Consider the following 22231-nt stretch of genomic DNA (forward strand, 5'->3'; position numbering starts at 1 on the left):
GTAGATGTTATTTGCTTTGAGACAATTAAAAAGAATTTGAAATAATCTTTCTCTGAGGGAGTGATTTCTTAAAAAACCCCAACATTTTCTCAGAATACAGTGTTGTAAGTTTTGCCTGTTTTCGAGCTACAATAAATTACTTACTGCTTCACATTATTTTTATTTGTATTTGCTTGTGCTTATGCATTCTACAAGATTTCAGATAAATGGATTTCACCAAGGTGAATGAAACCACTCACAAGAATTGCATTTCACTACAGTACTTAAAATGTCTATTCTAGATGGTATCTGGCTTTAATTTCCTGATCTTGAACTCTTTCCCTGCTGGTTGTCATTGTTACCTACTTTGACTTACATTCATATCACACTGTCCAGCTGGCCCCTCCATTTCCTGGGAACATGGCTGGCATTAGCTATTACAGACGCAGTGGGAAACAATTCCCTCTTTTAATGTACATTGCTATCTTCCATCAAAAACTTACCCATTTCCATACCCTAACAGGGTATATATATGTGAATAACATAAGGCAAAGAGTCAGGCTCCTTCTTATGGTTTTGTGCCCACCCACTCTTAAATACCTCACTGGTCACATATCCCTTAAAATCTATTTCAATCTGCAAAAATACACTTAGAAGTATGAAAGCTCTATTTTATTACATGTAAACTCTTCAAATACAAAGACTCAATAGAGATTTTCACAGCAAAAGCAATAAAATTACAATGTAATTGTAATGTTGAGTTTTTAAACATGAACACTCACCTTAATTTTCAAATTTAATTGTCTTTTGTTACCAGAAAATTAAAGCAAACGGTACCAACATAATTTTGAAATTCTGCCCCAAAAACTTACCTTTAAAAATATATATATTTGTGTCATCTCCTCACATAAAATTTTAAATAGTTTCAGCTCAAACTATACATATACAGACACACAGTGACTGTTCCATATACAAATCTGCTATATCTTATGTAAGGTAAGTTTAATATTTGAAACAATAATAAAAAATAGAAACAAGCAGCTTCAGAAGAATTTGTAGAAATTAACAAAATATCTAGTTTTATTTATCTTTCAGCTCAATTGTCTTAGAAATTAAGCAAAACTTTACACAGAATGAACATTTTTCTCCTTTGCCAGATGAAAAAGTTTGTATTGCTTGGTCCAGTCAATTACATTGGGTTTGAACATACCGAAGCAACTGCACTGAAAAAAGTCTGCAAGATTCTGGAAGCATCCAAGGCTGAAAAAAAAGAGAAAAATATGCATTCATAAACCTAAAAAAAGAAGATTGCAACCGTGAAAAATACCACTTCACCATGAGACAGTACTTAAGGTATTAACCTGTCAAGGCAGACAGCTCAGGGAGAAGAAACAGAAGAGCTCTCAACTGAACATTATTCCTTTGCTGAACTTTTACAACATGTTTTACTCCAACAAATGAGAGCAGATTAAGTTGAACTCAAATATTTAAAAGCTAGTGAGATCTTATCTATTAGTACACCTGAGGAAACAGGGAAACCTTAGTAATAATTTCTCTATTAATGGAGCTAAATACTTCATGAGAAGTCAGAAAGGGGACAGTTCGGACCTTAATTCTCTTTCTGATCCTACATAACAGACACAGAGACTGATGAACAAATTTTTGGACAGCACTTCCTCACCCCAAAAACAGTGTTTTTGCATTTATGAAGCAGTGAAACAAATCAGCACTGAAGAGATAACATGCTTAAAACACTCTATTCATTAGTACCCACTTGTATGGTGTCCTCCTGAGTGAAACAGGATGCTTAGAGGATTTTCTCTGTACCAGGAGATTCATTCTTTCATGTGAGGTCAACCCTAAGAACACAGTCTGATTGGAAAAAAAGAACCATAAATAATGGTTACAACATGAACACCACAAATTAAAATCTAGTGAGCAAAATATACCAATAAGAAGGGAGTAGGAGGGAAGAGCTTGGACATATCTAACAAATAAGTAGCCACTGCTGTAACTGATGACTGAAAAGTATGTCCTCCCTGTCTTTTTCCAGCATGATATCCCACTGTCTTAGACATTGCAAAAATGTAGCACTACACATCTAAGATTGTGGAGTTTTTTGTTTTCTGGGTTTTTCTTACTGAACAAGATGTAAAACAAGCCCTTAGCTTAGTGTGCTTAACACATACTTCAAAGACACCCCTTTCCTAAGAGCTGCTAAACAAGCTGTTTTACAGATGTTTTAAGACAGCTCTTCTCAATTTTGTTTGCATAGCCAAGGTTTTATCTGAAAAACATAAACAAGAAATCTGACAGTCCTCAACAAGATAAAATCCAGGTCATATATTTTTACAGTAGCAGTGGGATTTAATACAGTCTAATGATACATGGCTGAGCTCTGCCACAGAATTTTCAACTCAGGAATAATTGTGTTACTGAGCTTGCATGCAGTTTTGGGGGCATTAATACCAGTTATATTAGTCAAATAAATTTCTTGTCTTTAAATACAACTTTTTATAGGCTTGGAATTTTGAGTAGTAAACCCAAAGCTCAGTTATAGGAATTATTTGCAGATTGTGATTCTACTTCCAACAGAGAAATGCTGAGTGCACAAGCTGAACCTGTAAAACTTCAAGGTCTGCCCTGAGATTTAAGAGAAGCACCTTGCTGTGACAGTAACCAGAGAGAGCAGGCAGTGAGTTTTTATGGGAGCAAATCATCCAGGGAAGAGCTTTAATTAGACAAGAAGCACAAACTGAAGGAAAACATTACCTGATAAAGCTGAACAGTGAGCCACACAGAGGCCCACAGGGTGTGGAAGCAGGCTACTGAAGAGATGTAGGAAACCCAGGGAGAGCAGGACACTGTCTGGGTGAAGTATGTCCACACTCCATCTTGATGGAAATTTGCTGCACAGTGGTTGGACCAATCTGACAAGACACACAATCAGTTAATTGTGTTTTTAAGCCCTTAAGAGCTGAGGAAAGATTATTTGCATGAAATTAATATTACATAGCAACATCTTCTAGAAATATGTTTCATCTAACCCGTTGCCACCTAAAAGCACCCACACAGATGTGTGAGTGCTTGCTATTCTGCCTGCACAATCTTTACATTCTGTGTTCATGATCCATAGAAAAACATCCTTGTTTTTAAAGGTTGGTGCTATAGTAATTCATCCTCAGCAACTAAATTATAAGGGCTGCCTCTTCTTTCCAATAGATTTTTTAATTTTATAAAGCAACAGTTCAGACTCATTAATGAATAATCTACTTTTTTCTCTTCAGAATTAAACTACTTTAAAACCAAAAAGAAGTGTCTGTGTTTGGTGTGGATATTCCCAAATTAAAAAAGAAAATCAATCAAGCTTTTGCAATAATGTATTTACAAACTTATTTTCTGTTACAGAAAAGGGCATCCAGATTAGAACCTGTCACCTGATCTTCTGCCACATAGCTTCCCTATTTCCTCTCTAACAAAAATGCTTCCTGCTAAGCAATTTTCCAGTGGATATCCCTATAGCAGCATCTTTGTTCTTGCTCAGTACAAATGGAATCAGATACTTGCCCGAAGACTCAGAAAGGATGCATTTTCACTTAAGCTACACAGTAACATCACTGCTGAAATAAAGTATCACTTGTGCAGGTTGCACTTGCTGGAAATGAAATGCTGAAAAATAAAGACCACACATAGATGATTTTGAAAGCTAAAAAAACCTAAGTTCATGGATACATACACTGAAGAGTTCCATAAAGCAGCCAGACACCAGTCATTGTCAGGAAAACCAGGAACAACAGGTAGTAGTAATGGTTCCCAACACCTGAAATTGAGGGAAAAAAGGAAAAAAAAAATAAAGTTGGACATTTTAAAATTCATCAGTACTTGCATTTCTACTAAAGTTAGCAGGAATAAAAAGAGTCAAAACCATTTCTTATTTTAACCTCTGCCATCCACATGAAAGCTTGGCAAGGCTGATCTCTCTCTCAACTTTGTCCTGTAAGCCATCCTAATTTATATACTAGAATTAGTTCTGATAAAGTCAGTCAGGATTTGTCTCTCTTTCAGAGCATACCTTCAGCTGTTTTAGTCTGATGAGACCTAATTAAGCAATCACAACTCCCTCCCATGCACAATAAAATTGTCTCACATACAGAGAAATCTAAGCTATTCAATTTGCTGGACCTTGTGTGCTTCAGAATTGAAAACATACACAAAAAACCCTAGACCTCTGTCAGAAAAACAATTTCATGAAGATATTATTTTTTACATTTCAATGATACTGCTCATCAGAAGGATGTCTCGGCACCTTGTAATAGCAAATATTGCAAAAATAGCATTTAACACTAGGAAAAAGGCTGTTGGCAAAAAAAAGAAAAAAGAAAAATATATTGTTACAAATGTGAAGCTCTCACCTTCCTATCTTTAGCATCACCAGTAATGAGCCAGAAAGGAAGAGAGAGGGCAAGAGGGAAGAACCCAAGAAGATGGAAATGCCCTGCAGGGTTATCTCAGTGGTACAGCTGCTCCACTCAGAACTGTCCCTAACAATGACAAGGGGCAGTGGAAGTTCAGGAGGACACACAAGTCCAGTCACTTCCTGCAGTTCATTTTCCTCATCCACAGCTACTGCATTAAAATGTCAGACTGTGCACACTTGTCTGGTTCTTTTAGTATTTACTCCTGGACAGATTGTCCAAAAAAGTTTGTCTAATCCCTTTCTAAACCTGCTGATATTGCCTGTGTCTGCAAAACCTTACAGCAGCAAGCTCCAAAATTTCCCTGTCTGCCATGTGGAGACATTTCTCCTTTACCCATTTTAAAACCCTAGTTCTACTATGACATGCTTGGCTAATAATTCTGTATTTACTTGAGCCACCATCTTAATATTTTTTTTTTCTTTCCTTTTTTAAAGTCTCAAGCGCATCACCTGTTCCTTCTCTCTCCAAGTAAAGACTTACAGATTGTGTAGTATGTGTTCTTAGGGTGACCACTCTAACAACCCCTAAATAATCTTATTTGCTTTTCTCTCTTCCATCTTATTTCCCTATGGCACCTGTCAGAGTCCTTCAGTATCAACAGGCTATTCTTGCATCATGTGTGCTCTCTCTTTAGGGGGATAAATGTTATCTCTGCAGCTTTTGAAATATGTGGCATTTTCAAATGTGATGAAACAACACCCTCTCACCTATGCACTGTCCAGTCCACAGAGAATGCTGATCATATCTGGCTACACATGCTTGGCAAGCAAGGCAATGGACAGATCTCAAAGGCTTCCTTACCTAGGTGAGAAGGAAGGGAAAGAACACACTCATAGCAGAAGCATCTACTTTGCTCAAAATTTAAGGCATTATCTTACAGTTACCACCACATTTTTCATAATTACTATGTCATAGACCTCACAACACAGAACATATATGAGAACCATACACCTTAATTAAAAAAAATATGGAATTTTTAAAATATTAGAGTTCAAGGATCTCAAAGCATCTCTTATTACCATAAAATATATAAAGAAATCTAAACAACAAATAACAAACTACTTGTGTAACACCTTAATGACAAGCAGTGAGGAAAAACAATTTTTATGGCAGTATTGAGTAGTACAAAAGCCCTACTTACAAGACATGATGTGCAAAATGTTCTGAAGTCCAAGCATTCAGCTTCTGCAAGAGCTATAATGTTCTGAAAGATAAGGTATTTTGTGCTTGCATTTGGTTAACATTTCCATAGGTGCTATGAAGATTTCTATATTAGGACTTTTGCAGTTTGTAAGTATTTTAAGTGCCAAGCATGAACAGGAATAAGAACTTATTATTTAAAGAGGTGCACAAGAAAAAACAAACCAGTAAAGACTAATACCACCTCCACCTGCACAAGATTACTCAGAAAAGTATTTCTGTGTTGCCAAAGTTAATAAATTATGTGAATTAAATATTCCTTAAAATGAGATGCCACCTCTCATATAGTCAGCCAGACTTCAGGGAGATGAAGCCTGCTCCTTTACAAGGACACAACATTTATGAGTTCTGTGGCAATATGTTGAAGCTGCAGTTTATTCTCCCTGGCAATTGGAAGAAATACAACCTCAATAAGAACCATGAGATCACAAACAAAATGCTTTCCTTAACCCAGAGGCTGGAGAGACCAGGCACTAAATTCTCTACTGACTGGCTGCCCGTGACTTCTTTTGGCCACTATAAAATAGTTAGGAAACAGCATGTGAGTTGCACAATGTTAAAGCATAAAAGCCCAACCATTATACACATCCTCAAAGCATAATAATTACTAGCATATGATATAACAGGAAAGCACTGTGACTATTCCTTTCTAACCAGAGACAACTGAAGCAGAAACCATGCAAAACTTAAAAATATAAGTGAAGTTCTATGTGAATTCATATCACAGATAACACCAGTGGGTCTGTACAATATTTGGCCAAAGCTCACATTTCAATGAGAAGATAGAGGCAAGGAAATTATAGCAGGACAAAGATAAGGAACAAGCAGTAGAAGGAGAAATTCTCCAAGATCTGTGTTGTTAAACAACATTGCCAAAACCTCTTTAAGGAAGAATATTTCACTGCTTTCCAGTTTAACAAAGCTTCTCAAGATGACAAACAACCACTAGAAGTGGTTGATACATGTTGCACCACACCCGCCCTTCCATTTGTTTTTACAAAATCACCTACCTCTTTTCTTTCTTCTTCTGAAGTCTTTATATATCCAGGATCAGTACTCCAAGTTTTATAGAAATAATAGAGAAGACCCATCATGCTGAACACAACAGTGATTTTAAGAATTGCATTTGTGGTATGTGATAGTCAGGTTAAGGACTATATTCTTATAACTCACACAATCACTATTCATCAAACAATCAAAATTCTAAAATTAGTTAATACTACTTTACAAGCAAGACACAAGAAGGAAAAAATTACTTGCACTTTTACAGTGGGATCCTCTCTGTCCTTCCAAGGCAATCTTATCAGAGAAATTGAATATTCTGCCCAGTTTGAGTGCTGAAGACTTTTACAACTATAAAAACCTACATCATAATTCAGCTCTGTGTGATCCTCCTTAAAAGTCCTCCACACTTTTGCCTTTGAATATTTCATAGGTATGAAACAAATTCGATTGCTTTTTTCCCCTTTGAAGCTTTTGTACTCTATTTAAACAATATCAGTCAGACATGCAGAGCTATTAAGCTTCTGGCAGCTGTGAGATTCATTTGGCTGCTGCACCCACCCTGAACTCAAACAGCCTCTTAGTCTTACCTTGTCCCATTCATTTCAGCCAAAAGCAACTAATATACTCATTCAAAAATGTAACTGAAAGTCATCCTGAAGCTATTTTTGTCACACAAAAAAAAGCCCAAGCACACACTGCTAAACTCTTCTAAAGGACATTAGCAACACCATTTTTACACTATGAACTAAAAACATTTGTGTATCAGGTGACTGGGGAAGAAAAACATGTCAAGATTAACTGTCTCTACACAACAACAGAGGAATGTGGGGTAGGACAAGTTTCATACAAATTAAAGTCATACATCAAACTTGAGAGCTCAGGCTGCTAAAGAACAGTCTCTGCTGCCACCAAGGAGCAGGCAGACAGCTCAAGTCTGAATTGCATGTCCTGTGCCCCCTCAGTCATTCCATGAACTCCAGTGAAAACAATTTTTAAAAATCCAAGATGGCAACCTCAAAGTTGTTTTGTCCTATGAACTAACAACACTGCAAACAGTTCTAATTAAATTCAAAGTGATAACTTATGAAATACTAGTACAAACACCAGCTGTGTTTGTTACAATGCAGTTGCAGGATAAAACTATAGAAGTCAAAATGATGGTGTGTTTCTTGTGGATACTACTAGTCTATTTGCACTGGTATTGTTTTTTTGGAGCTCAGAGAAATCTTTAGTTAGAATGGCTGGATTTCCACTCAGTCCAGAGGAAGTCTGACAAACAAATACAGCTAATTAAAATCCTGAAAACTTTTATAACACCCAGGTCTGTCACCAGCTCCAGAGGAAAACATACTCATGAGAAAAAGGGTTGGACAGTGAAATGGAAACCTATGTACTGGCCCATCTCACCAAGCTATGGTTAGCACTTCAAGAATGTTGCTATGCTCACTATCGTCAGCAGTGTCCGACTCAAATCCCTAACAGTGGAATTTTTTTCCCTTTTAACTTAGATGACACCAATAAAACAAACCTTAAACCTTCCCAATAATTGAATAACACCATTTCCATTTATACAAGCACGTGTGTGAATCCCCAGCAGGAATATACTTAATCAGTTCATCAAAGATAATTCTGATAATTCCATTAAAGACATTTTAATTTTGAACAGTACAAGAGAAAATGCAATTTAAAGGCTGAATTAAAAATTAATTGAAACTGTGTAGCAATACATTATGTTGCTTTAGGATCGGTCTCTTTGCCCCACTTGGGCCTCTCCCTGGGGGTTCCCCTGTCGGAGGGAAACCCTCCTGGAGTGGTTCTGTGTCACGAAAAGGAGATGCACAGGACTTTTTTAGTCTTCAGCTTCTTGCTTATTGTTATTTTATCTAAAGTTTTGCACGCCACCTATACCAGTCTGCACGCTGGAAAAGCACTGCAAAAACGGCCAACAATCTCTTGTAACAAGGTCTTTTAAGACTAAGCTATCCAATTAAGAAATGACACCTAGATTATTTTCCCTTTTAACCCAGTAACTGATCCCTTGATCAGTTGATCAAATTGATGTGGACTTTTCTGACCAATTACAAGACATCACCCAAACTTACGAAGAACAAGGAAGAAGAAGGCGAGGAAGAAGAACCTGCCTCCGCCCTAAAACCTCCATCTTGTTCCCATCTATACCATACTAAAAATCCCAATTAACAGTTACATGGAATTATCTGGTACTGCTCAACATAATTTACACAACAAGGTTTAGATTTACAAGAAACTCCAAGCAAAGTTGCTTTTCTTGAGTATAAAGGATATCAGGCAGGAACCAGAAAAACCAGGTCATGGACATCCAAAAAACTGAACTTAGCAGAAATGCTGTGGGAAGATACCTTAGATTCTTGAGCCCCACGAGTTGCCTGAAAGACCATTAAAAGTAATAAATATTTTTCAAAATATATTTGAAACATAAATCCACAGAATATAAATCATCTGGTTTGTAACTGTAAAAACTTCATGCATATTTCAAGTTGCTCAAAGCAATCAAGAACTTCCACTCAAAAGCATTCTTTATCCGTACACATAGGGGGTTAACAATGTAAAAATAAAACTGAAGAGTGCTCTGTTCCAGCACAATATTATATATCTGAGAAGTGCTGTAGGACTGAGTGAAAAGTCCCATCTCTGTCTATTTGCACAAAGATAGCATTGCCATATCAGTGACCACTGACTTTGGCAGGAAAAGTGAGGAATGGCTCAGGATAACACTGGGAGGTCTGGGGAGCAAGAGAGGGGATAGCTCATTAAAACTCATTTTTCGACAGAATATAGCAGGAAAAAAGCAAAAAAAATGTGATAAAGGACATTTCTGAGCAGATATCTCAATGTCTACCAGATACAGACCATCAGTAACATTCTGACAATAAAATCAACTAACAGACTGGGTTTGGGGTTTTTTTTTTCAAATTTTTGCGTGACAAGAAACTATTATTGTGTGCACCTAAATGCATTAAATTATTATGGTCATTTATTCTAAAAAGTACATGCATTTAAATTCTTCACACACTGTGCAACCATTTCTCAGGAGGTATCTTTCATATTAACTGAAATTGAACTCTGAAAAGAATTATGCATCAGATGCTTTTTGAAGTGTCTTTGACAAGTAGGTACATAAACAGTGAGAAAAAGCCACAAACCTCACAAACAGAGACATCACAAATAGCAGGCCGAGAAGCAAACCTCCTTTTAAAAGCCAAGAATCAGAACTTAAGTCCATGATGTATCCAATCGCCCACACGAATGTCAAGAAAGATGCTAACATCAGGAAGAGCTGTTAAAATAATTATTGTTAAAATATAACAAAGTACTCACGTAGGTCTTACTTAAAAGTATTCAGTTCATGTAATGAATCAATACATCAAAGGCAGGGGTGAGGTATGACATAAAACTCTGACACAAACCATTCCATCGTGCTTTTAAAGAACTCTATTTTGTGCATCCAATTTCAGAAATTACTCTTCTTAGAGTTAATCTGCATATCAATCTAAACACATCATGCTCTAATTTTATTTCTATTAGTTATTACTCAGGAAATTACCTCATATTTCTCTACTATTTTCAGTAACCTGTTATTTTTCCTGCTTCTCATTTTTTCTTCCTCTTGTATCATGTAAACCATGAAGTGATTCTGACTTTGATAAGCAATATCAAGCGGTGTCTTTCCCTTTAACAAGAGAGAGGGTTATTCATTTATTACTTAACACATAAATACTCTCACTTCTAACAAAAGCAAGAATTTAATATCATTAAAACCAGACTAACTGGGCAGTTATTTCCCAGCCCCACCTCCCCCGCCACTATTTTTTTAACGTAAAGGTAAGCTAAATTCAAAGTGCTAACATGCTTAAATCAGAGCTTCGTAGTTCTGAAAACTGATATTTATAAATAGATTGCATCTGCTTATCTGTTGGACTGCCTCCAGTAACATATCTATACAATACTTTCAACATTCATGCTATCAATTTCTACAAATACTAAGTTGAAGCCTTTCATACATGGTAACCTTTTGAATGTACAAACAGGCATTGCCAAACACCAGCTTTCACAGGAGGGCATTCACTTAATTTGAAGTCTTTACAAGTCTGACTGAACACTAAGAAACGTATTTTTTAAGATATGCCCAAGTCCTCATGACAACATCTCTAAGTAGAAAACAGCCAAATAAAAAAATGATAAAGAAATGAAACAAGGCCTCGAGAAAATGAAACTAATTAAACACCCCAAGAAAATGAAACAAAAAAGGGTAAGGGAGCAGAATGCAAAGGACACAATTACTGTTGAGTGAACACAAGGCTTGGCTGTTCATTACACAAAGTTTGCAAAGAACCTCTGCATTCATACTTTGGGCCACACCTCAAGAAAGGTACTAACTCCTTTTTGGGAAAGGCTTGGCTGTTCATTACACAAAGTTTGCAAAGAACCTCTGCATTCATACTTTGAGCCACACCTCAAGAAAGGTACTAACTCCCTTTTGGGAAAGGCTAAGAACACCTGCTGTTAGGCAAACCCTGCTGCAATTTACATCCAACATGGAGAAGACTGAGATTTTTCTTTACATTCATTATATACATTCATGCCACATGGGATAAAATATCACAAAGGAAATCCTACCTTGACATTTTGTATGTCCAGGCTGGCACCAGCTTCCAGCAACAGATCCACTGCACTAGTATTTCCTGAGGCTATTGCCCAATGTAGTGCAGTATTCTTTTGAACATTGTCTACAGCATTGAGAGAGGGGTTAAACTTTAAGAGAAACCTCGTGGGTTCTGGTCTAGATGAAAATAAAGTATAACAGTTAACAAACAGAATACAAACTAGATTGGAAATTAAATTTTTGAACACTTTATAAAACAACAGCTCCCATCTGTGAAACAACAGCAGATACATAATGCCTTCTCAACCAGTTTATCAATGGTAGACCCATGTTTAGAATTCCATACCTGCCTTGCAAGTTTTTCTCCAGATTATGTTACCTTGCCATTTTAACAAATATGAGGTACATAACACAGACTATATCTTCTACAACACCATAGCTTGTATCTCCCCATTTTATTAGTTCTAAATGCATTTCACTGCATCCACACCCATTTGTTTTCATTTTACAGAAAATACAGCAAGGCTGCAGATGATTCAGCCTCAAACCTAAATTTCTTTTACAAACTCTTTTCACTTTGCTATATTCAATGAGCTACCCCAAACTCTGGATTTCTGAAACACCTTGTATTTTAGTACAAATGGAAGGGAAAGGAATATCAGTTTTTAAAAAAGACAGTAAGGAAAAATTTACCTCACTGCTTCTTGAGTACAATACAATAGACATTTCTCCAGTTATTCTCTACTTACCCAATGGCTTTTTGGGCTGTTAACATTAAGGGTGTTTGTCCATTGAGGTCTGTCGTGTCTATGTTCTAAGAATAAGATAACAAGCAAGTGGTTACCAGTGATTCCAGGAAACAGTGGAACTTGGGGCTATACAACTGTCTTAACTTCACTAATAAACAGAAAAAGGACAGAAATCAAAATATATCAGCCAAGAAGCCAACACTAATTTAAATTTTTTTCCTCCTCTACAAGTCTTGCATGTCATTCCTTTCAAAATATTCTGAGTCTCCACTAAGGATATTTTTAAGTGAATTATGTCAATTGTATTTCTTTGCAAAGAAATACTATCAATAAGAAGGACCTTGTAAAGCAATGCTAACCATGTCCCATGTGTAAATAGATGTACATAAAACATGTACAGAAAATACATAAAACCAGCTTATTAAAACAACAAAGAAGGATTACGTATCTCAAGACATCTAACCTAAATTATCTTCCTTCCTCTTTCTGACCTTTCTTCCTTCTTCACAACAAAGGTTTCCTTGCTTCCTGCCTCCATCCATCACTACATTAGCACATATTTACTTAAAAGAATTACTCACTTGGATATTTTTAGTAGAATATAGGTGGGGCAACAACTTTATTAAGCCTGTGATATACACCACTACACCTACATTCCAGAAGTCAGTTACTCTCCTTAAAAAGAAATTCATGAGAAAGAAAATAAACTTAGCAAACTTTTAAATCCTAACACTAGATTGTTTCTCAGAATCAGTCTAGATCATATAAGAACTCTCCTGTCATTTTTATTAGCATGTTGTTACACTTGCCACCAATTCTGCTCATTTCACATATAAGCTAAGAGACATCAACTACCATGGATACAAGACAGAAATTTCTAATGAAATTTCAGAAAATTCTAGTCTGATCATTCATTCTGCCTTCTTCAACTTATTGACAACTGCATAATTAGTTAAAAAGGTGTAACCAAATCATAAATACTTAATGATGTCTACACATCATATACTGCTTTTTGTTCCCACGTTTAAAAGCCATTGGTTATTTCACAGCACCACAAATCCACAAGCCATAACAAAACTCCTAAACCTGCTGAAATGTAGATGAACCTGGATGTAAGGAATGACAGGAATAGGGAAGAGTATTAAAAAATTCTATATAGAAATATAAAAAACATCTAAGTTTGCCTGTGCTTCTAGCACATAAAAATACGTGTAAAATCACTGTTTTTCATCTAGGGAAAAAAAACCCAGTTAATTCTGAAATGTCTCCCATACACAGGCAGCTACTTGTAAGCAAAAAACATTTGGGGCATCAGCAACATACCTGGCCTTTTGCTATGAGGTAGGCTATGATGGGCATGTGTTGGAACAGCACTGCTAAATGAATGCTACTGAATCCTTCCCCATCAATAAGACTGGGATCCGCTCCACATTTCAACAATAACATCACCATCGGAAGGTGTCCTTGTCTACAACAATATGTGAAATGAAACTATAGAGATGATTTTAAAAATGGATACTTTAATGAAAGCATTGCCTTAATAATTCTCACAGGCATCCCACAAAATATTTCAGCTTCTTGTGGCATTATTAATTAAATTATATTAAATATATACACATCAATAAATGAGCCTAGGGCAAAGCATTAATTTAGACTATGGTGGTTATTCTACAGTAACTTCTCCTGTGAGCAGTTATCCAAGCCTCTGACTCTGGCAAAAGACTGACAGTCCAGAAGAAAGCACTCATCTTCCAACAGGAGACTTCCCACTCAGAGAAGTTTTCCCAGAAGAATTATTTCAGGTCATGTTTTCTCCAGACAAGCAGTGCTTTGTTCTCTGGATCTCAGCAAACGCTACCACAGTTGTAAATACCCACAGATTTGCAGTTGGGGGTTGCAAGCAGCACTACCTGATGGCCCAGTGCAGGGGCGTAGAATTCAAATCCCCACCCAGCTGATCCACTACCGCACCTTTGGAAATGTAATATCTGTGTAACAACAACACAATAAGGCAATAACACAATATGATAGCAAACACAATATAATAGCACAATTAAATAGCAAAACATTATACTAAAGATAACATAGCCAAAGGATTAAATTGCTCATAATAAAAAATTCACTAGAGAAGCAAGTGGACAAAAGTGGTTTAGTAGGAAATAATGCGATTTCAAGAAAATGTTGAAGAAAAAATAAGAGTAATTAGCAAGGTATTTCTAAAATCAGGTTTCATCTTTGTTACAGAAACAAACCCAGGAAAATCTAATGATTTCATGTACTACATGATTTCACATATAAAGAAACGGGCTACCTTTACATTTCAGTGACGTTTTCACTAACATAAGTACATTAAAATTTGAATTCTACCTTTTCTTCTCAAGCAGCACGTTCCCTTGATTTCAAGTACAAGAGCAACAAAGAGATTATAGGTAACAGTGGCAGAATACACTGTATTACTGTCACAGGGACTCCCAGCTTACTTTACCAGCTCCTGTCTGTTGTTTATTGCTGCCCAGTGAAGAAGAGTCACATTTTCTTTGTCTGGTTGTCGAACATCATATCCTGCTTCTACCAGTTCTTTGCATCGCTCTAGCATTCCATACCTTAAATGAGAAAGAAAACAAATCAATTTACTTATCATTTTTTCAGTATTCTCCAGTCTGGAGACAGTTACACCCCAAAGAAAAAATACATCTCAGTAAGCATCACACAGCAGATCCTACTGGAGCAAATTCCACATTACATTCAATGGAAGCCTTGTAAAAAGAGTGGGGCTGTGCCTTGACGAGTAGAATTTTCTACTTAAACAAAGCTGCTTAAAATGTTTTTATTTACAATAGCAACAGTAAGTTATTCTTCTTCTTTCACTACAGGGGAAAATGAAACTGAAAATGTTTCCTTTGTAAAAATATCCAGCCTGGCTTACATTTGAGGACACTCCCATCGATTTCAACACTCTGCACACTCAGAACATGTACTTACTGTGTAGCCTTGACAATATCACAGGTGCTGGGGTCTTCAGCAATGGGATATGGGCCTGGGAGACCTTTATCTTCATGGATGCTGTGGCTCCTGTGCATATGAGGTCGATGAGGCCCATGGCAATGGCTTTTACACTGGTGGTTAACAAAACAATTGTTAACCATTGTTATTTATCGGCTGCACACCACACACGCCTCGCCCTTTACCAGAAGCACTCACTGGGCGTGACAAATTCTGTTAATACAAACGAAGATGTGAATTCAAAGCACAGATAAAACCTCCTGGCAAGAGACCAATCCTTCCATTTGCGGAGAGCAGTAGGGATGGGGTCAAGGTGCATCAGGAGGAATCACAGAGGCGTTCAGCACCCTGCAGAGCTGGTTCCCGACACAGCAGCCTCACCTACAACAGCGCTGCCCCTCCAGAAACAACCTACGGCCTCGGGGAAGATTTGAAACGCACTTGGCAGCCACGGTGCCGCCCGTGCAGCAGAAACCCACAGGAGGGAACAGGCAAGGCACACGCAGGGCACGACACGGACGGCTCCTGCCCGGGAGCCCCCGCCAGACCCCGGCGGCGCCGCGGCCGCCCCGGCTGCGCCCTCGCCGCCTGCCGGGGGCCCGCGGCCGCGCTCCGCGCCCCGGCCCGTCAGCGCCGCCGCCGGCCCCGCCGCCCGCGGGCTCACTCACCGCCGGGCCGCTGCCCGCCATGCCCGCGGCCCCGCCGCTTCCTGCTCCCGCTCCTGGGCGGCGCCGGGCACGCACGGCCCGGGGGCGGCGCCGGGGCGGAGCCGGGGAAGCGCCCGGGAGCCGGCCCTGAGGCTGGCCCTGGGGCTGGCCTGTGTCTGTCCCAGGGGCTGTCCATAATGCTGTCCCTGAGGCTGTCCCTGAGGCTGTCCCTGGGCTGTCCCAGGGGGTGTCCTGAGGCTGTCCCTGAGGCTGTCCCTGGGCTGTCCCAGGGGGTGTCCTGGGTCTGTCCCTGAGGCTGTCCCTGAGTCTGTCCCTGGGGCTGTCCTGGGTCTGTCCCTGGGGCTGTCCTGGGTCTGTCCCTGAGGCTGTCCCTGAGGCTGTCCCTGGGGCTGTCCTGGGTCTGTCCCTGGGGCTGTCCCTGGGCTGTCCCTGAGCTGTCCCTGAGGCTGGCCCTGAGCTGTCCCTGAGGCTGGCCCTGGGCTGTCCCTGAGGCTGGCCCTGGGCTGTCCCTGGGCTGTCCCTGTGGCTGTCCCTGGGCTGTCCCTGAGGCTGGCCCTGGGCTGTCCCTGGGCTGTCCCTGTGGCTGTCCCTGGGCTGTCCCTGAGGCTGTCCCTGGGGCTGTCCCTGGGGCTGTCCCTGAGGCTGTCCCTGGGCTGTCCCTGAGGCTGTCCCTGAGGCTGTCCCTGAGCTGTCCCTGGGTCTGTCCCTGGGTCTGTCCCTGTGGCTGTCCCTGAGGCTGGCCCTGAGGCTGTCCCTGTGGCTGTCCCTGTGGCTGTCCCTGAGCTGTCCCTGGGTCTGTCCCTGAGGCTGTCCCTGGGTCTGTCCCTGTGGCTGTCCCTGGGTCTGTCGCTGGGGCTGTCCCTGAGGCTGTCCCTGAGCTGTCCCTGGGTCTGTCGCTAGGGCTGTCCCTGTGGCTGTCCCTGAGCTGTCCCTGGGTCTGTCCCTGAGGCTGTCCCTGGGTCTGTCCCTGAGGCTGTCCCTGAGCTGTCCCTGGGTCTGTCGCTGGGGCTGTCCCTGAGGCTGTCCCTGAGCTGTCCCTGGGTCTGTCGCTGGGGCTGTCCCTGAGGCTGTCCCTGGGTCTGTCCCTGAGGCTGTCCCTGAGCTGTCCCTGGGTCTGTCCCTGAGGCTGTCCCTGCTACAGTGGAGCTACTTGGGTAAGCAGATCGGCGGATCCCAAGTTCATTCAGTTGTGCCTGAAATAGCTCCTTCCCTTTTATCCTGGCAACCACAGTGAAAAACTCATTCGTTTTTGCACAGCATCTCCCCAGGTGGCAGACACGGCGAATTTTCTGCTGGTGAATTTTTCAGGACTTGTGCCTCAGCAGCTGGAAGCAATCCCTTAGTCAAGGCTCTGGAGCACATCGGCTGGAGGAGCTCATCTTGGAGAAATGGAGAAGGTCTTCTGCGAGGATCTTCTGACTTTGTACAGTTCCCTGAAAGAAGTAGTGTCACCTCCTTGCTGGCCTGGTTCCCACAGAAGTTCAATACCATTTGGGACCATTTCTACCCCCAGCTGAGCCCCAATGTCCCCTCATAATGACCAGGGCCAGGGTGAGGGAGGAGCCACCATTTTAGGGCAAGCTGGGAGGTGCAAGTGCCCCCCCTGAAGAAATGAGGATAAACTGGGGAAACACCCAAATGTGTCAAACATCCACATGCTTCCCAGGTGAGGTGGGACCCTGGCAGGCCCCAGACTGATGTCATCTCCTGTAGCCTGACGAGAAACTGCAGCATGGGGTGACCAGAAACCTCCAGTTCTCAATGGCTCTAGGCCTGCGGTCACCAGCATCCCAGAGCTGTGCAGACACGGGGAACTCCAGCTCCTGGAGGAAATGTGTCATGATCCTTGGACAATTGGCAGTCACCACTCACAGGCCTCTGGAAAAGGGATAATTACCACTCCCAGCTCAGGCTCCAGATGATGGTTGACACACAGAGCTCTCACCATCCTGTCACAGTGGGGTCCTGGCTGGAAGGATCACGGCTCAAGTCAGGTCTACAGGTAGAGACTGGGAGCGCCATTCAGGGCACAAGGGAGTCAGCAGCCAGCATAAAAGGGAAGAGAAGCCAGGGTCTTCATAAGATAGGAAAGCTGGACAGGACAGAATGCAGATGGAACCAATATGGTTAATGCTACATTCTCCCTTTATTAGTGAGAATATGGCAGTTTATATGCACTTCAATATAGTTCACAGTTTACAAAGGCACTCTCATTGGCAAGCTAACATTGTTTACCTTTGCCTTAAGGTGATCAAGCTTGTCACACTGCAGCTCTACCCTAATTAACACTCAGATAGCTCATTACTTTGTAGCTACCTTAACATAATTTCTAACTGCCCCACACTAATTTCTTACTGCGTCAAAGGCTCCTAGGCCCCATCAAAGCCGCTTATCAGGGGCCCAGTCTGAGGGGTAGCTGAATTCTCACTCCAGACATAAATCATGCCCTCTCGCTCTCAGAAATTCTGCAACAGGGAAGAAAACTGAAAGAGCAGGCACATTTATGAAAAAAAGCCCCACATTTATTTCCCTGTTTTGGGAGGTCAGGGCAGTAGGCAGAAGGTGGCACAGGTTTAGTAGATGGTACCTGCCCACAGGCAGGCACCTGGGTGCTTTCCTGTGACTGGTTACTGCACTTTTCATTACCATTGGTTGTTTTTAAGGCAGCAGAAGATATTTTTGGAAGGTAAAATGAGACCAGCACCATGGGAATGACTCTGGCATCTCAACATTTCCTGTGGGCTCCATGCACATGACTTAAGATGGTGCATACCCAGCTGGTCAAGCGCCCAGCCCTGCCTCCCATTTCAGAGGGAGGAAGAAGAGTTCAGCAGGGGTCAACCAGAAATGATATTTTGTACCTTATGGCTCTCGTCAGAGCTCTGGTAAGAGAAGAAGGTCTCTGTCCCTGAAACCTGCGGGCTGTGTGCCACTTCAGGAGACACCAAGAAGCCCTACCACTTTGAAAGGGCAGCTGTTGTTTCACTGTTGCATATCTTGGCTTCGTAAAGCCCCTCCTCCCCTCACTACGGCCTGAGCGTGAAGACACAAAAGTGCCACTCTGGAGGAAAGACATGGAAAGCTTGACAAAAGCTGAAGACAGCAATCTGATTCCCCCTTTTCCCAAGAGGTTTCTTTAGCTGAAGTTGCTGACATGGACCATCCTTGACACACTGCAATGAGTTTGTTGTTTTATTTCTCGGGTCCTCCGTCCTGCGTGGGACTCGGTAAGTGGGTGCTGCAGAGGCTCCGGCAAGGCATCAAGAACGCCGGCCCTGCACCCAAGGGTGGCGCGAGATCTCGTCCAGCTCCGGCCTGTCCGCAGGGTGCTTGGCCAAACACCATCGGATCAGGTGCTGGAGCTCTGGGGAGAGAAGCCAGAAAGCGCCGGTCAGCGGCAGAGTCTCCTGGCCAGCTGCCCCCGTCGGCACGGGCCCCTCCTGCGGCCGGCCCTGGAGGGCAGAGCCACGTCCCGCGGAGCTGGTGAGGGCCGCGCTGGGCTGAGCGCCGCCAGCTGCCAAAGCCCGGCGTCTTGAGGCCAGACACCCACCTGGAGAGAGCTGCTGCCCGAAGGAGAGCTTGCCCAGCACGATGGCATGGTCGTCCTGGAAGGGGAGGCTCCCGCACACCATGACGTACAGCAGCACGCCCAGGGACCAGACGGTGGCCGCGTGGCCGTGGTAGCAGCCGAGCCAGATCCACTCGGGCGGGCTGTACGCGTGGGTTCCTAGGGGAGACGGGCGGCGCTGGCCGGGCGCAGGCTGCTGCCTTCCAGAGCCCGGCGCCAGCCTCCTGGCCGAGGCAGGGCCCGCACCCACGGCCACAGCTTCCCCCCGAGGCCACCCCGCATCCCCCGGCCAGCTGGCCAAAGGCACGAAACCATTCCGCGAGGCCAAGAAGGCACCGGGAGCAGCCCAGGCCATGGCTCACCGGCAAAGCCCGTGAAGGCCCGCTCCTGGAGGAAGGCGCCGCAGCCGAAGTCGATCAGCTTCAGGTCGCCGCTCTCCGGGTCCACCAGCAGGTTCTCCGGCTTGATGTCCCGGTGCAGGACGCCGCAGGCGGTGCAGTGCCGCACGGCCTCCAGCACCTGGCAGAAAAGCCAGCGCGCCTGCACCTCGCAGAGGCAGCCCTGCTCCTGCAGGAACTCCAGGAGATCCTGCGATGCCTCCGGGCGCTCCAGCACCAGCACGAAGCTGTCGGGCAGCTCAAACCAGTCCAGGAGCTGGATGATGTTGTGGCAGCCAGAGCCCACCTTCTCCATCAGCACCACCTCCAAGGGCACGCGGGTGCCGTCGGGCTGTCAGCGGGAGACAATCGGTGCCTCGGGCAGGCCTGCAGCTGCAGCTGCTGCTGCTGCTGCTGCTGCAGCCCTGGGGCTGCGCTGCGCCCTGCCCGGGATGCCCCAGTGCCCCTGGCGCAGCCTCCCTGCCGCCTGCGCTGCCTCCCGCCCGGGGGATGCTCGGGGGCCCCTGCCCGGCCCCGGCACCGCTGTTGGCCGTGCCCGGGCCCGCGGGGCTGCGGCTCCGCACGCCGAGCCCGCCCCGGGATTCTCCCTGCCCGCCACGCCCCGCTCTGTCCCGCTGGCCCCGCTCGCTCACCAGCTCGTCCCACTGCAGGACGCTCTCCCGGGCCACGCGTTTGATGGCCACCTGCGAGCCACGGAGAGAGGAGGGCTGAGCTCCAGCCCTGCCGCTCCCCGCCGCTGCCCCTCCTGCCCCGCCCGGCCGCGGCGGCCACTCACCGGGCTCCCGTCCGAGAGGCGGATGCCCGAGTAGACGGTGCCGAAGCCGCCGCTGCCCAGCTGCGGGCCCAGCAGGTACCGCTCCTGCCGCTGCCTCCTCTGCCCTGCGGCCGAGAGAAGCCGTCAGCCTGGCGCCCAGAACGCCCCGCAAGTGCCCGCGAGTGAAGCGGGCCGGGCCCCCGCGGCCGCCGCGCTCTCACCTGCTTCGTGCTGCGCGCCGGGCAGCGGCCACGGCCCTGCAGCCGCCGGGCTGGCGAGCGGCGGAGCCGGGCCGGGGCAGCGCGCACAGGCGGCTGCGGCAGCCCCGGGGCAGCGGGGCAGGGCGGCACCGTCGCTGTCCCCGGCGGCGTGGGCTGGGCTCCGCTCCTGCCGACGGCCGGGGCTGCAGCCCGAGCCTTGGCCCAGGGGAGTCCCAGGAGCGGCTGCAAAGCAGACAGGGCTTGTTCACACCGTGCATCGCAGCGCTGCAAAGAGCCAGCGACTAGGCTGCTCTCGGGGGCCCTGGCCTGGCCGGGCCGCGCCCCTCCAGAGCCCCACGGGAGATCTCACCTGGTACTAGGAAGCCCTTTTCGGCACTCGAGGGCTGTCTTGGGGCAGCTCCCTGCAGGTGGAGGAACCTCCTTGGTGTCTGGAGGCTCCTCTCCACCACCAGGCCCGGGCTGTTGCTGGCTGGCACAACCAGCACAGCGTCCTGGTCGTCCTGGCCGCTGTGGGATGACCACTGCTGGCTCCAGGATGTTTGCTGCCCTGCCAGCTGCTCCTGAGAAGGCTCCCCTGCATCGGGCTGGGCTCCCATTTGGACTTGCGGGCTCTCCCCTGCCACGTCAATGGTCAGGATTGAGCCCGTGTTGCTGATGTCCACAAGTCCAAGGGAGCTGGGAGACCTGTCCACGGGCTCTGCACCTTGTGCAGGCTGATGGGTCTCACTGAGCCTCTGCGAGGGATGGAGGCTGTCAGAGAGAGCAGAGGCTCCTGGCAGGGTGCAGGGTCTCTGACAGCCGGAGGTTCCTGCAAGGATGGTGGTGTCTCCCGCCTGCTGTGCCATCCTTGCAGGCCTCGAGGCTCTCCCAGGGATGGAGAATGTTTCTGGGAGCAGCCTCTGGAAGGGATGGAGGCCTCTGGAGGAGCTGTCCGAGGCACAGCAGGGCAGGTGGCCTCGCTTCAGCAGCTCCTGCAGTTCTGCCCACAAGACCTGCCACATCCCCGAGTAGAGCGGCGCACGTGTCCCGCTGCCATCCCAGAGCTGCAGCATCAGTTCCCGCAGCTCCCGGGCCTCTGCCAGGCAGGGGCCGCAGCCGCAGGGGCTGCCCAGGGGGCTGGCGGGAGCACGCGGCCGCTTGCCAGGAGCGGCCCGAGGCCTGGGGAGCCTGGGAGCTGCAGGGGCTCCTCGCTTCCTCCGTGAGCCTCTGGGCCTAGCCCTGCGGCGCTTGCTCCTCTTGGCTGTCCGTGCCCGCCGCCTCCGTGGCTGCCGGTGGCCAAAGGCCCACCAGAGAGCCACGGCGGCCAGCAGCAGGACAAGCGCAGCCATCAGGACGTCACTGGCACCCATGGCTCCAGCACGTCCCGTCGCGACTGCACTGGCAGCTGCGGGCACCGGCCCCTTTTATCCAGCGACAGCGCGGTGATGTCGCAGCGATGTCACAGTGCTGCGGCCAGCACAGCCCTGGGACATCACAGCCCTGCCTCACGCCAGCGCTCTGCCCCTTTGTGCCCTCACAGCCCTGCCTTGGCCCCGCCCTCCGCAAGGCCCCAGCAGGGATGAGGGG

At 45.3% G+C, this 22231-nt stretch overlaps 2 protein-coding genes across 4 annotated transcripts; both read right to left on the minus strand.

Moving 5' to 3' along the window:
• Nucleotides 1–636: 636 nt before the first annotated feature.
• ZDHHC13 (zDHHC palmitoyltransferase 13) lies at nucleotides 637–15789 on the minus strand. Of its 3 annotated transcripts, XM_077784371.1 has the most exons (17): nucleotides 15725–15789; nucleotides 15036–15169; nucleotides 14534–14656; nucleotides 13964–14041; nucleotides 13377–13521; nucleotides 12054–12118; nucleotides 11319–11481; nucleotides 10246–10371; nucleotides 9845–9978; nucleotides 8964–9067; nucleotides 6668–6789; nucleotides 5599–5661; nucleotides 5165–5258; nucleotides 3716–3799; nucleotides 2752–2909; nucleotides 1754–1851; nucleotides 637–1239 (listed from the first exon to the last, which is right to left on the minus strand). In XM_077784371.1, the coding sequence occupies exons 1-17, from the start codon at nucleotides 15743–15745 to the stop codon at nucleotides 1104–1106; spliced, it is 1848 nt and encodes a 615-aa protein (XP_077640497.1). In that variant the 5' UTR covers nucleotides 15746–15789; the 3' UTR covers nucleotides 637–1103. The 3 variants fall into 3 exon arrangements, with proteins under 3 accessions (XP_077640497.1, XP_077640496.1, XP_077640498.1); XM_077784370.1 differs by lacking the exon at nucleotides 15725–15789 and having other exon boundaries at nucleotides 15036–15629; XM_077784372.1 differs by lacking the exons at nucleotides 10246–10371; nucleotides 15725–15789 and having other exon boundaries at nucleotides 15036–15631.
• A 3193-nt stretch (nucleotides 15790–18982) lies between these two features.
• Nucleotides 18983–22014, minus strand: LOC144246532 (serine/threonine-protein kinase pim-1-like). The gene is made up of 6 exons (XM_077784445.1): nucleotides 21953–22014; nucleotides 21015–21316; nucleotides 20466–20569; nucleotides 19655–20021; nucleotides 19275–19451; nucleotides 18983–19088 (listed from the first exon to the last, which is right to left on the minus strand). The coding sequence occupies exons 1-6, from the start codon at nucleotides 22012–22014 to the stop codon at nucleotides 18985–18987; spliced, it is 1116 nt and encodes a 371-aa protein (XP_077640571.1). The 3' UTR covers nucleotides 18983–18984.
• Nucleotides 22015–22231: the final 217 nt, after the last annotated feature.

The sequence above is a fragment of the Lonchura striata genome, chromosome 6 (genome assembly GCF_046129695.1).
Source record: "Lonchura striata isolate bLonStr1 chromosome 6, bLonStr1.mat, whole genome shotgun sequence".
NCBI classification, from domain to species: domain Eukaryota; kingdom Metazoa; phylum Chordata; class Aves; order Passeriformes; family Estrildidae; genus Lonchura; species Lonchura striata.